The sequence below is a fragment of the Mytilus trossulus genome, chromosome 3 (assembly GCF_036588685.1).
Source record: "Mytilus trossulus isolate FHL-02 chromosome 3, PNRI_Mtr1.1.1.hap1, whole genome shotgun sequence".
In the NCBI taxonomy this organism is placed as follows: domain Eukaryota; kingdom Metazoa; phylum Mollusca; class Bivalvia; order Mytilida; family Mytilidae; genus Mytilus; species Mytilus trossulus.
Genome location: NC_086375.1, coordinates 34,882,044 through 34,896,360, shown reverse-complemented (window position 1 = coordinate 34,896,360; position 14,317 = coordinate 34,882,044). Strand labels below are relative to the sequence as shown.

At 32.5% G+C, this 14,317-nt stretch overlaps 1 protein-coding gene across 1 annotated transcript; it reads right to left on the bottom strand.

Moving 5' to 3' along the window:
• Positions 1 to 7,728: 7,728 nt before the first annotated feature.
• LOC134709382 (heavy metal-binding protein HIP-like) lies at positions 7,729 to 14,107 on the bottom strand. Its single transcript, XM_063569549.1, has 4 exons — positions 13,994 to 14,107; positions 13,803 to 13,862; positions 11,695 to 11,697; positions 7,729 to 8,141 (listed from the first exon to the last, which is right to left on the bottom strand). Exons 1-4 carry the CDS (start codon positions 14,070 to 14,072, stop codon positions 7,729 to 7,731), a joined length of 555 nt encoding a protein of 184 aa, XP_063425619.1. The 5' UTR covers positions 14,073 to 14,107.
• Positions 14,108 to 14,317: the final 210 nt, after the last annotated feature.

Genomic DNA, 14,317 nt, shown 5'->3' with positions numbered 1-14,317 from the left:
TCAAAACTTTTCGAACTCTTAAATGATGATTTTTCATATGAATACATTATGAAAGTGGATAATAACATTAGAAAAAAATTAAATGATAAATGCCTATGACCCAAGAAGTTGATTAAATTAAAACAACCGGAAGATATGCCATTCTTTTGAAGTTATTGTAATAACACATAAGTAATGAAAAAAATATAATTTCCATTTCATATTTTGGTAAATAGTAGGAATGTCAACGAGTACTCTGGTACTCACTCGGAAGTCCGAGTACTCGAGTACAATTTACACGAACACGTACACAAACAATAACTGCTGTTATGAGAGGTTATTTGTAGAAACGGCGGTCGGTAATTCATTGTTTAATTGACACAAAAGAAAAGAGGAATAAGCTATGTTTGTAGTACGTTTGCCTTTCGTTAATATGTTTATGAAAGGCAATAGCAGAAACACTGCATCCCACCTAAAATCTTAACTTTTCAATAGACGTTTTGATTCATCCGACTACACGCGAGTACTTGAGTATCACGACCGAGTATCCGAGTATTAAATTTAAGTTCTTTTGACATCCCAACTTATTAGAGAGAAAAAATGAATACAACACTTTATTATTAATTAACATTCTAGTTTCGAAGCACTTTTCTGCATTTTTAAAAAATTTAATTTCTGGTAGCTAGGAGGTTGTACCGAATGTAATGCGAAACATCCGACCAGAGGAAAGAACTATTTGAATAGATTTTAGTTCTCTTTAATTCTTTAGATACTCATTCTGCATCAATAAGATGGTTATCTTCTGGAAACTAAGCATTATAACTCGCTTGTACTTTTTGAAGATTTCACAAACTTTGCTTTACTTAGCTCAGCAGAATCTAAATACGTTTTTTCGATTTCCTAACAAGATTTATCAAGTCAATCCATTTAAACGTTTTATGGGGTAACTGGATCCCTGCATCTTTGAACTGATTAAGTAATTGTGAATGCCTGACATTTTTTCAAAAACTCGTCGTTATTCTGATCTTGATAGTCTAACATGCCAAAAGAAAAATAGTTATTGTATCATTCAAAAATCAGTTATCGAGGCTGTCACAATGCAGTTATCTTCCATTTGAATATTCGTCCTTTAGCCCAACCTACAAACGTAGATTTTATGCCAAACAAACGCACAAATGACTTCAAATAAAGTCATCTCAAACCAAACACTTTAACGGATGGATTCCGATTGAAATCGAGCTTATTGCTCCACAAGAATGAATATGACATTTTAATTGCTGATCATTTGTATCAACAATACAGAATCAATATTATAGTTTTTTAAATAAAATTAGTTTAAACACTTAAAAAAGATACCATTGTCGTTTGAGGCAAGTTTCCGAAAATTCTTTGGTCTTTACAATCTACTGGAGATCTGGATTAGTCTCCTGAATGTAACTGTAATACACCAAAAAAAGAAAACATCATTTCGTAAAATGTGAAATAATTTCAAAATATATGTGTATTTAATAATTTTCATACAAAAATCTGATCTGTTGTTGAATGCTTAATTGATTGCCTCAGTTTTTTTATCGAGCCTGCGACTTTTGTCGCAGAAAGCTCGATATAGGGATAGTGATCCGGTGGCGGCGGCGGCGGCGGCGTTAGCTAACTTCCCAAAAGCTTTATATTTTAGAAGGTAGAAGACCTGGATGCTTCATACTTTGTATATGGATGCCTCATGTTACGAAGTTTCTGTCAGTCACATGTCCAATGTCCTTGATCTCATTTTGATGGTTCAGTGACTACTTGAAAAAAAAGTTAAGATTTTTTGTAATGTTAAATTCTCTCTTACTATAAGTAATAGGATAAATATATTTGGTATGTGCGTACCTTGCAAGGTTCTCATGCCCGTCAGACAGTTTTTACTTGACCTCGACCTCGTTTCATGGATCAATGAGCAAGGTTAAGTTTTGGTGGTCAAGTCCATATCTGAGATACTATAAGGAATATGTCTAGTATATTCGGTGTATGGAAGCACTGTAAGGTATACATGTCCAACTGGCCAACCTCATTTTCATGGTTCAGTGGTTATAGTTAAGTTTTTGTGTTTTGGTCTGTTTTTCTTATACTGTATGCAATAGGTCTACTATATTTGGTGTGAGGAATGATTGTAAGGTGTACATGTCTAGCTTGCAGGTGTCATCTGACCTTGACCTCATTTTCATGGTTCAGTGGTCAAAGTTAAGTTTTTGAGTTTTGGTATTTTTTTCCAATACTCTATGCAATAGGTCAACTATATTTGGTATCTGCAAATATTTTATGATCTATATGTCAGTCGTGCAGGTTTTATTTGACCTTGACCTTATTTTCACATGTCATTGCTCAGTGTTAAGTTTTTGTGTTTTGGTCTGTTTTTCTTAAACTAGAGGCAATAGGTCAACTTTATTTGTTGTATGGACCTCATTTTCATGGTTCAAAGGTCATGGTTTAGTTTTCTTGGTTTATGTTAAGTTTATGTGACAGTTGTAATAAAGCTTTATATTTAGGACTATCCACATAATATCAATGATTAGCAAAGAAGGTGAGACATTCCAGTGTGTGCACTCTTGTGTTAACATTTATTACTAGTATGTATAATAATTTTGTTAAATGCCTTAAGAATTAACCATATATAAAACACCTGAATCTAAACCAAAAAAAAATGTCACATATATAAACTTTTTTCACTTATAATTGCCGGGTAAAAAAAATCTAATTTTTAGATACTTGAGATTCATGCAAGGCCTACAAGTTTCCTGCATATTGTACTTTTTACCTGGGAGTGTTAACCTCAAATTCCTGGTTAATTGTTCAACACTGAGTTTTCGTGATATGGTCTGTTTCTTAGGCACTTCAATCAAAATTTCAACAATACTTAGTGTATGGAATACTTATAAGATGTGTATGTGTTTGTTTGGAGATTCATCTTACCTTGACTTCATGTTTATGGCTCATCGCTTAATGTTTTTGTTATCTGGTCAGTTTCCGATGACAGCCAGACAACTATATTAGATATATGCAATAAATGTTAGGTGAACATATCTGCTCAGCAAGGTTTATCTGACCTTGATCTCATTTTCATGGTCCATTGGTCAACATCAAGTTTTGTTAGCTCTATTAAAGCCATATAACTATATTTGGTGTATGAAATGAATGGAAGGTGTACATGTATGTCCGACAGATTAATGCATCTGATCTTGACGTACTTTTTACGTATCATTAATAAGCTTGTTCACTTTTAACATCAACTTCAATCACCCTCAGATGAGCAAGCGAGAAATTTAAGCGTGTGTATTCTATTTTAACATGTATATTAAAAGTTTAAGGCATGCTTGTTTTAACAAGACATGGATGTTTAATTTTCAATCATAATTGCATGCCATTTATACAAAAGCCATTAAGGTATTCATCATTTTCGCACAAAACTGTATTTCATACACCTTTTAAAACTTCATTCTCTGTTTAATTTATGTTTGGAAACAACTATTACTAATCCTCATTCAAACCAATACAATCTTACAGCTAACATTTCGGTTATTGGACGTCACAGAAGTTTCAAACCAGTTTTCATTTGAAAAGATGAAAAAGATCCTTTCTTAAACTTTGCTTTGCCAACAAAGGTTTCGATGCCGTCAACTTGGACTTCAATATGCTAATGGATTTTCTGATTCAGTCGAGGATTATGCCAGGCAAAGGGCTAAACGCGAGAAAAAAGACGTAGATACTCTTGTCGAATGGTATAAAGTTGTGAGGTCGTTGATACAAATCAGATTAAAACAACTGAATAGGTCTATCAATACCCATACTACAGTCAATCTACAAAGACCCAAATGTTGCAAAACACTTGTCCTACCTCCATGACAAACATGTTGTTGTCCCCACAGATAAAGCCCCAAATAACATAGTTTTGTGTGTTAATCTCATTACAAAAACTGCGTGATAAATGAATTAGGTATTGACAATTCACTCAGAAACTCAACAAATACCCTAACAGACATGGGGTCAATTACATTGGAATGTATTTTAATTAAATTACACATTAAAGATATTACATTGCAAAAATAATCAATAACATTAATTACCATTACTCAGGTTTTTTTTTAAATGTAATTAATTAAATTACAATTACTTTACTAAAGTAAATAATTCTTTACTAAAGTAATTAATTAAATTACAAATTACATTTTATCATAAACAATATACGTATATAGCATGTGTAAAATATTCATGTGAGCTAAAACAATTTGCATTAGATCTTTATTAGAAGTTTCAATGTTTTGTCATTAAGTCTGCATCTCTCTGGTCTTAACATGTTTACTTTGCCAGAATTCTAAATAGTCTTATGACAGGAGATGATTGAGCAGGTATCACTAGATCATGATATTTGTTGATAGAAGAGGGAATATGTTCCTATTAACTTGATAATACATTAAGGGGTATTTATATATCTTAGAAATACATCATTCAATAAAAATAATAAGAATAAATGAAAAGTATTCTTGTCACAATACTGAAAATAAGTTTTAGTTCAAACAATATATAATGTCTTAATATTAGCAAAATATTGCGAATTAGTTAAAATACATGTACTAGTGGCATTGTCTCTAGGCTGTTTTATTACACATTTTAATCTGCTTTTTTACAGGAGTAATTTTTATTTCTTTAATCCTTCTATGTGTACTCATTTGACAAAATGGTTGTGTGCAGTGATTTATAATTCTAAATAAACATTTTAAGAAAGATTATTCAACAATGTTTTCACTTTTATTTTACCATGCCTACATGTTTTGATGATACATGTATGGCGGTTTAGCCTAGGATTTTTGTTTCACAAACTGATTAATTACTAATCAATCAATTTAGATCCATCTTTAAAACAAAACAACACTAATATATGATTCTCTCATTATTATCTTAAATTATAAGACTATCAAGCAAACGTTTCTGTATGTCAAATAAATAATATTAAACTTCAGAATAAGTATTTACCTGATATATTAAAATTTGTTGAATAAATATCATTTTACAATTTATATTAATATAATTTCTATCATTAGCACGATAAAAGTACACATAATTGAAATGTAATTCAATAGTAAATCAGCATTGCATGATGTTTTCATGGTTATTAACTAAATTGTCCATTCGTTTTTGATGTGTTTTGTTATTTGATTTTGCCATGGCATTATTGTTTCCTTAGGGACTTTGCGTTTAGCATTTTCTCAGAGTTTGGTATTTTTGTTATTTTACTTTTTTGAAACTGTTTGTTAAGTTCTTTAGATTAATTTAATTTGAACAATCATATGTTTTTTTAACACACTTTATTTAAAAGGAAAGTCAAGTATTACGTATATAAGAATCTAAGAAAGGAATGCATTGTTTGCTGAAAAACACCAGACAACATGAATAAAATGATCAAATGTTATTAGAATGTTTTATTCAGTGGTGATGATGCCATAAATATGCTCCGATTATTGCAAACTTCTTTTGATTTCCTCTATACTTCTAAGATGCTTAATTCGAACACGGTCTTTCTTTTATTGAGTACCATCTTAACTGAACTTTGCTAAATCTTTTTTTATCGATCTTAAGTTTATTCTTAGAATTTAGAGACATCCTCAAAAACAACATTTCGATGTTTTCCTGGGTTGTTTTTTTGTAATCATATTTTTTTTCTTTCAACTGATTTATGACTTTTGAAGTGGTATGTTACTGCTGCCTTTATTCAAAGCTCTATTATCATTAAAAGAAACATTAAGACTTTAACTTGAGAAAAATTGAGCAAAGAAACCTAAACAACTCATGCAATTTGATGTTTTGTCTGACCCTTAGTCATATATTTGATTTTTGGTGGATGTTTTTGTCATTGACAATCCGGGTACTTCTCATTATTGTCGAGTCAATTATTTTTACTAGGGAATTGATCACAAGTTTGTTTTATTAACTCATACTACAATTTTAATCCATAAACATCAATTGACATAAATTGAAGATGTGCACCTAGTGTTATAGAGTTGTTTTTAGATATTGTTTTCTCTTTTCTCTTGAATTGATATAAGACGATTACGTATGAGTGCCAATGAGACAACTCTTCATCCAAGTTACAATTTATAAAAGTAAACCATTATAGGTCAAGGTAAGGTCCTCAACACGGAGCCTTGACACCAAACAGAAAGAAAACTAGAGGCTCTCAAGAGCCAGAGTCGCTTACCTGTATTTACTGAAGCTTTGAAATCATGTAAATAAGGTTAAATAAAGGCAACAGTAGTATACCACTGTTCAAAACTCAAGAATTCATGGACAAAAAAACAAAATCGGGGTAACGAACTAAAACAGAGGGAAACGCACTAAATATAAGAGGAGAACACTAAAATGTAACACACACAGAAACATAAAGAGCATCAGACAAAATCGTAACTAATAGTATTAGTTACAATACCTTATAATGAGATCGTGGATAATGATTTAAAACTGCAATTTCTGTAAAATTACTAACTTAGGGGCAGCAATCCAACAACAGGTTTTCGGGGTGGTCTGAAAATTTCAGGGCAGATAAATCTAAATCTGGTGAAAATGTTTGCCACTGTAAGATTTGCTCTATATGCTTTAGTGTCAGAGATATAAAAAAAAAATGCAGTTTACGCCTATATTCTATTTTTACCATGTAGGCCATGATGTTTGGGAGGCGGGGTCATCGGACACATACAGCGTTATTCCATCTATACTAAAATTCAAGATAATAACCAAAAACTGCAACATTTCCTAAAATTACCACTTCAGGGACAGCCACCCAACAATGGGTTGTCGCATTCGTCTGAAAATTTCAAGGCGGATAGATCTTAACCTAATGAATATTTTGAACCCATGTTAGATTTGCTCAAAATGCTTTAGTTTCAGAGCTATAAGCCAAAAAAAGCATTTTACCCCTAGGTTCTATGTCGGCTATGTTGGTTAGCATCCGGGCGAGCATCCGGGTCGTCAGACACATTTTTTAACTAGATACCCTTGTGATGATTGTTGCCAAGTTTTGTTTAATTTGGGCCATTAGTTTCAGAGAAGAAGATTTTTGTAAAAGTTAACAGACGACGACGAGAACGGCGCACGCCTAGTGGTGAGAATAGCTTACTTGACCTTTCAGGCCCCCAAAAATTACTAGTGTTAAACCATTCAAACGTGAAAACCAACAGTCTAATCTATATAAAAACAAAAAACGAGAAACACTTATGAACCACAAAAAAACAACTACTGAACATCCGATTCACTGGTGACTTGAAGTTCTTAATACGTTTGAACGCATATTGAAGTTGATGACCTCTTAATTAGTAAGTGTGTTTCACGGGTTTTTCCCGCTATTTTTTTCCATTTTATATATGTGTTGAAATGATCACTATAATCAACCATTTTTAATTGTTTAAAAAATACCTGTTCATTTCAGTCATAGAAATATTTCGGCTGGAATATTATCTGATTAAGGTATACACTCCATCATCCATATGTCTTGTTATATACAGTAAAACAAATTAAAAGTCAAATACTTTCAGAGCTCTTTAAATTGATTAGAGTTTTGCAACTAATATCTGTATGTGTAATGTAAGGTATACCACTTAATTCAAAAGGAAAGTTTTAGGTATGTAAGAATTCATAAATAAGAACAATTTGATTGTGAAACATAACAGCTCACAAGCCAATATAGATATACAAGATAAAATAAAATTCTTGTCTCAAATTTTATTCAGAAATAAGAAATCCAGAAAACATGCTATAATGATTGCTATCACTATAAATGCTCTCGATGTTGCTTGCATGCCTAATGTACACACGATCTCCTTTCTTTAATTTCAGAACAATGTTTGCTGCACCTGTATGATGGCCTTGTCCTGGGTACATTCCAACAGTTTGTTTATTATTTTTCATAAGATATGAATGAAAATATTTTCCATTCGGAGACATTATTGTTGCAGATATTTGATAGAATCCTGTCTTTGGTGCTGTGAAGACTCCAGAATTTGAGTGATATCCGTTTCCCTCATTGGTCCAAACTTTATCAAACTTAACAACCTCGTTTATGCCAATGGATTTTGCAGCTGACAGCGAAGCTGTGAAAGCAATTACAATCTTCTTGCAGTTACAGGTAGACGGTTCTGATAAAAAATAATATGTTGATTATTATACAATAAACGTATCCGTTTAAAATCAGAAAGTAAGAGTCAATGATATAACACAGATTATTCATATATAAAGTTTGGTTTGATTTAAACTAAAGGCTCTAAAGAGCATGTGTCGCTAACCTTGGTCTATGTGATTATTAAACAATGGATGCAGATGGATTCATGGCAATATTGTGTTTTGGTGATGGTGATGTGTTTGTACATCTTACTTTACTGAACATTCTTGCTGCTTACAATTATCTCTATCTATAATGAACTTGGCCCAGAAGTTTCAGTGGAAAATTTGAATAAAAAAATAACAAATTTTATAAAAATTGTTAAAAATTTACTATAAAGGACAATAACTTCTTAGGGGGGTCAATTGACCATTTTGGTCATGTTCACTTTATTTTCGGTCTTACTTTGCTGTACATTATTGCTGTTCACAGTTTATCTATATCTATAATAATATTCAAGTTAATAACAAAAAACGGCAAAATGTCCTTAAAATTACCAATTCAGGGGCAGCAACCTTGCAACAGGTTGCCCAATCAATCTGTAAATTTCAGTGCAGAAAGATCTTGACATAATAAACAATTAAACCCCAGTCAGATTTGCTCTAAATGCTTTGGGTTTTTTTTTAGTTTTAAGCCAAAAACTGCATTTTACCCCCTATGTTCTATTTTTAGCTTTGGCGGCAATCTTGGTTAAATGTCCGGATCACCGGACACATTTTTAAAACTAGATATCCCAAAGATGATTGTGGCCAAGTTTGGATTAATTTCGCCCAGTAGTTTCAGAGGAGAAGATTTTTGTAAAAGATTACTAAGATTTACGAAAAATGGTTAAAAATTGACTATAAAGGGCAATAACTCCTAAAGTGGTCAACTTACCATTTTGGTCAGGTTAACTTATTTGTAGATCTTACTTTGTTGAACATTATTGCTGTTTAAAGTTCATCTTTATCTATAATAGTAATCAAGATAATAACAAAAAACAGTAAAATTTCCTTTAAATTACCAATTTAGGGGCAGCAACCCAACATCAGGTTGACCGATTCATCTGAAAATTTCAGGGCAGATAGATCTTGACCTGATTAATAATTCAACTCTGTCAGATTTGCTCTAAATGCTTTGGTTTTTTAGTTATAATCCAAAAACTGCATTTTACCCCATGTTCTATTTTAAGCTGTGGCGGCCATCTTGGCTAGATGAGCGGTCACTGGACACATTTTTAAAACTACATACCCAAAGATGATTGTGGCCAAGTTTGGATTCATTTGGTCAAGTAGTTTCAGAGGAGAAGATTTTTGTAAAAGATTACTAAGATTTACGAAAAATGGTTAAAAATTGACTATAAAGGGCAATAACTCCTAAAGCGGTCAACTGACCATTTCGGTCACATGACTTATTTGTAGATCTTACTTTGCTGAACATTATTGCTGTTCACAGTTCATCTCTATCTATAATAATATTCAAGATAATAACCAAAAACAGTAAAATTCCCTTAAAATTAACAGTTTAGGGACAGCAACCCAACAACGGGTTGACCGATTCATCTTAAAATTACAGGGCAGATAGATCTTGACCTGATAATTTTTTTTATCCCTCATCAGATTTTCTATAAATGCTTTCGTTTTTGAGTTGTAAGCCTGCATTTTACCCCTATGTTCTATTTTTAGCCATGGCGGCCATCTTGGTTGGTTGGCGGGGTCACCGGACACATTTTTAGACTAAATACCCCAATGATGGTTGTGGCCAAATTTTGTTTAATTTGGCCTGGTAGTTTCAGAGAAGATTTTTGTAAAAGCTAACGACGGACGACGGACGACGACGGACGACGACGACGACGGACGACGGACGACGGATGCCAAGTGATGATTGAAGCTCACTTGGCCCTTTGGGCCAGGTGAGCAAAAAAGAGTGTTGCTGTAAGGTTGTAATTATACTAAATCGTTTGTGTGATGTATACAGGTATCTAGTCCCAAGTCAGAAGCCTCTGGCCTTTGTTAATCTTGTATTATTTTAATTTTAGTTTCTTGTGTACATTTTGGAAATTGGTATGGCGGTCATTATCACTGAACTAGTATATATTTGTTTAGGGGCCAGCTGAAGGACGCCTCCGGTTGCGGGAATTTCTGGCTACATTGAAGACCTGTTGGTGACCTCTTGCTGTTGGTTATTTCTATGGTCGGGTTGTTGTCTCTTTGACACATTCCCTATTTCCATTCTCAATTGTATTTATGCCACCATTTGTCAGTTAAGTAGTGTCTTCGTTTTGAATTTATAATTTTCCATGGAAACTCGAATTGCTCAAGAGCATGCATATCGGAATTAACAAAGCAGTAAAGTGTAAATAGTTGTATGGAGTTATATAGCGTACAAATTGCTCAAAACTTTTCAGCAAATTTGAGTATGTATTCACCTCCACAAATATATCAACTGGTAAAACAGTGCAAGCCACTGCTTGAATAAAACGTTGTTTGAATGAAGTTATTTCAGTGACACACAAATTGTGCTTACCATCTTTATAGAGTAAATTTGTTCATGTCTTTGTAATGAAGTTGAAATAAAAAAATCACCTACTAAACGATCGGGAACTGATTTTAAAAAGGTCCAACTCGGATATAAAAACTTTTATCTGATGGAAATTTTATGAATAATTAGGTCAAAAAACGTCTTTAGCAATTGATAACAATATCACGATAAAAGCCTCCATGCTTTGCACAGTAAATGAATTTAACAAACCATCGACAGCAAAACATTTTTTATAATTCTGATGTTTGTCTTTTTATCTTTTTTTAGTTTTTTTTTCCCATGGCATTTAGTTTAAATACCCGTTTGGTACCTTTCGCCTCACTTGTATATTAGAAAAAACAAGATATGGACAATGGCCCTCTTCGCTTTTCTGCTCTGCCATATGCATTCGTATAGTTCAACGTGTTTGGTTTTCTTTTAGATTTAACAAACAGTGGTGTTGGCTGCAACTTGAAATTATTATTGCTGTCTGTTAGTCACAAATGATTCCCCCTCCTGACCATAGGAAATTACAAGTTTAGCATTATGTATGATGATGTAACTATAAGAGGAAATAGCTGGACAACTGTGATCTCTTATGAAGCTAGTACCAAAACAAATGACCAAAGTCCAACTAATTGTCATTTTTCCGAATAATTGAGAGAAAAAAATCATGTAAGCATGCATACCTTCATTTTGTGTATAAACATCCTACAAAATATTAAACCTATGCGTCAAAAACTGCAGACGGAGATAGCCAGATAAACACTGTATCCAAATCAGGGTACACGGACGTACAGACGAACGAACGGACAGACAGGGGTAAATTATTATGCCCCTCGACATTTTGTCTCAAGGGACTAAAAAAACAGCAATTAACCTTCAGTTACATATTATGATATATATTTAATATGATGCTTGCAAACATTGAATTCAAACAAATTAGATAAATAAATCCCTATTGACCTTTTGATGAAGTCAACATGACAAAGTGGCGGACTGTGAAATAAGTATCCAAACGGTATTTTAACCTGCTATTGGAGGTATAAAATGAGAATGCTAAATGCTATTGCAAGTAGAAATTGAGTAAACAAAATGCATTTATAAGTAGAAAATGAGTGAACAACATGATGTTACAAGTAGTATTGCGTATGCAATATGCTATCTTAAGTAGATAATGAGTATGAAAAATGCAACTATAAGGAAAAATGAGTATGAAAAATGCAACTATAAGAAAAAAATGAGTATGCAAGATGCTGTTATAAGTAGAAAATAAGTACGCAAAATACTGTTGAAAAAACATACCAGAACTAGGACCTTTTACCTTCATCATCATATCAAGAAGACCTCGAAGGAGTCCATTCTCTGTAAAAAGACATATTCTTACATTTACGTAGTTGTTATAACAAATATATATTTATTCAATCATTATGTATTTTATTACACGTTTCCTTCTTTGAATGGCAAAGTTATCAGTTTTAATTCATACTAAAACTTTTTAGCATATTTAAATATGAATGCACCTCTACAAATAGATCAACTTACACGTAAGACAGGTTGTTTGTGTGAATAGATTTCAGTGATTTGAAAAAAAAATTGCTTACCATCCTAAGTCCAGTCATACTATGTGTCTGTCATGAAATTTCAATAAAATTATCACCAACTATAAGATGAGGAATTTGTCATGTTTTTCTCTAACTGTTTATGACGTCTTCTCACTAAATCCATTGCATGTTGGATGTGTACGAATGGATAATTTAGTCTTAGATAATTGTTTTATTATTAGTTGTGTGTGGCTTTGAACTAGCTGTCAGTTAACTTCAAGTACTCTAAGATCTGTTTCTAGTGTCTTTTTGTTGTTGGGATGTACAAGTACCATGTCACGTCCACTTGTAATTTTGTCCATCTGATTAGTTAAACCTTTTTCAACTGATATGTATAGTTCGTTCTTATGTTGTATTGTTATACCACTGTCCCAGGTTAGGAGAAGTGGTTGACTTCCCGCTGACATGTTTAACCCCTCCACATTATGTATGTTTGTGTCTGTATCAAGTCAGGAGCCAGTATTTTAGGAGTTGCCGTTTGTTTATTTGTTACATATTATGTTTCGTTTATTTTTTTAAATAAATAAGGCCGTTAGTTTTTCTCCACTGTCATTTCGGGCCCTTTTATATCTGACTATGCGGTATAGGCTTTGCTTATTGTTGAAGACCGTACGGTGACCTATAGTTGTTACATTTCTGTGTCATCTTGGTTCCTCGTGGAGAGTTGTTTCATTGGCAATCATACCACATCTTCTTCTTTTTATATTAAAAAAAAAGTCTAACTCGGATATGAAAACATCTCTTCTATGACATTTTATGAATAATTATGTCAATAAATGTCTTTAGGTATTGAATTCCATTCTCAATTTTATTCTTGATAATCACGTTAAATGATTTTAACACAATATTTTAAGGTAACAACACTAATTATACTGTTGCTTGTCTTTTGATTGTTTTAAATTTTTTAGCCATGGCATTTTCAGTTTGTTTTCGATTTATGAGTTTGAATATCCTTTTGTTATACTTACATATCAGTAAAAATTCATTTCATTTCCCTGGCCACATTGAATTTGCATATACATTTGCCTATTGAAAACTAAAGCTTCATTTATATACTATGAAACATATCTACGATATCTACCATTAGGCTCACAGGAACGGATCCAGCCATTTTCAAAAGGGAGAGTGGGTTCTAACCCAAGATAAAGGAGGGGGTCCAACCGAATATCTTCATTCACATGACTTGATCGTCCAAAAAAGGGGGTACCAACTAACGGACCCCCCCCCCTCCCAAAAAAAAAATGATCCGCCAATAGCTTGTTAACAAATTGAACAATCGATAAACAAATTCCTATTGCCCTCTCGATAAATTTAAACACGAGAAGGTGTAACGTATAAAAGAGGGACGAAAGATACCAGAGGGACCGCAAACATAAATCGAAAATAAACTGACAACGCCATGGCTAAAAATGAAAATTTTACATAAAATTAGAATGCAAATGCTATTGAAAGTAGAAATTGAGTATGCAAAATGAATTAAAAAAATAGTATGCAAATTTCAATTATAAATAGAAAATTTAGTTGAAAGAACATACCAGAACTAGGACCTTTCATCTTCATCAGCATATTAAGAATATCTTGGTAGAGCACATTCTCTGCAAAAAGATATATATCATACTTAAATGACTTAGTTGTTATATAAATTTTCTTTTTTTAGATATGTGTCCATTTCTTGTCACATTTTCTTCTTTAAATGGCAAAGTGATCTGTTTTAATAAATACTTACTAAGTTCAGAATCACATGTAGTGTCCACTGTAACTATCTGTGCCCATATCATAAGAGCAAACACTGGTATCCTAAACATTGTATTCAAGGGAAATGCTAAGAAGTCAACGATTTGGATGCTTTTTTTTGTGAATCTCAAGTTGTGTTAAAAAATCAAAAAAGTTCAAACCTTGCAAGCTGTTTTTTTGTGTTTCTCATTAAATGTTATATGATTCGTATTGATTATATAGTACATGCAAGTCAACATTTTTCCAATAATTTGTTTCAATATTTCATCTCTGAATCTTGTCCTGAAGAATGTTCCGAACTTTTCTAACTTTTATT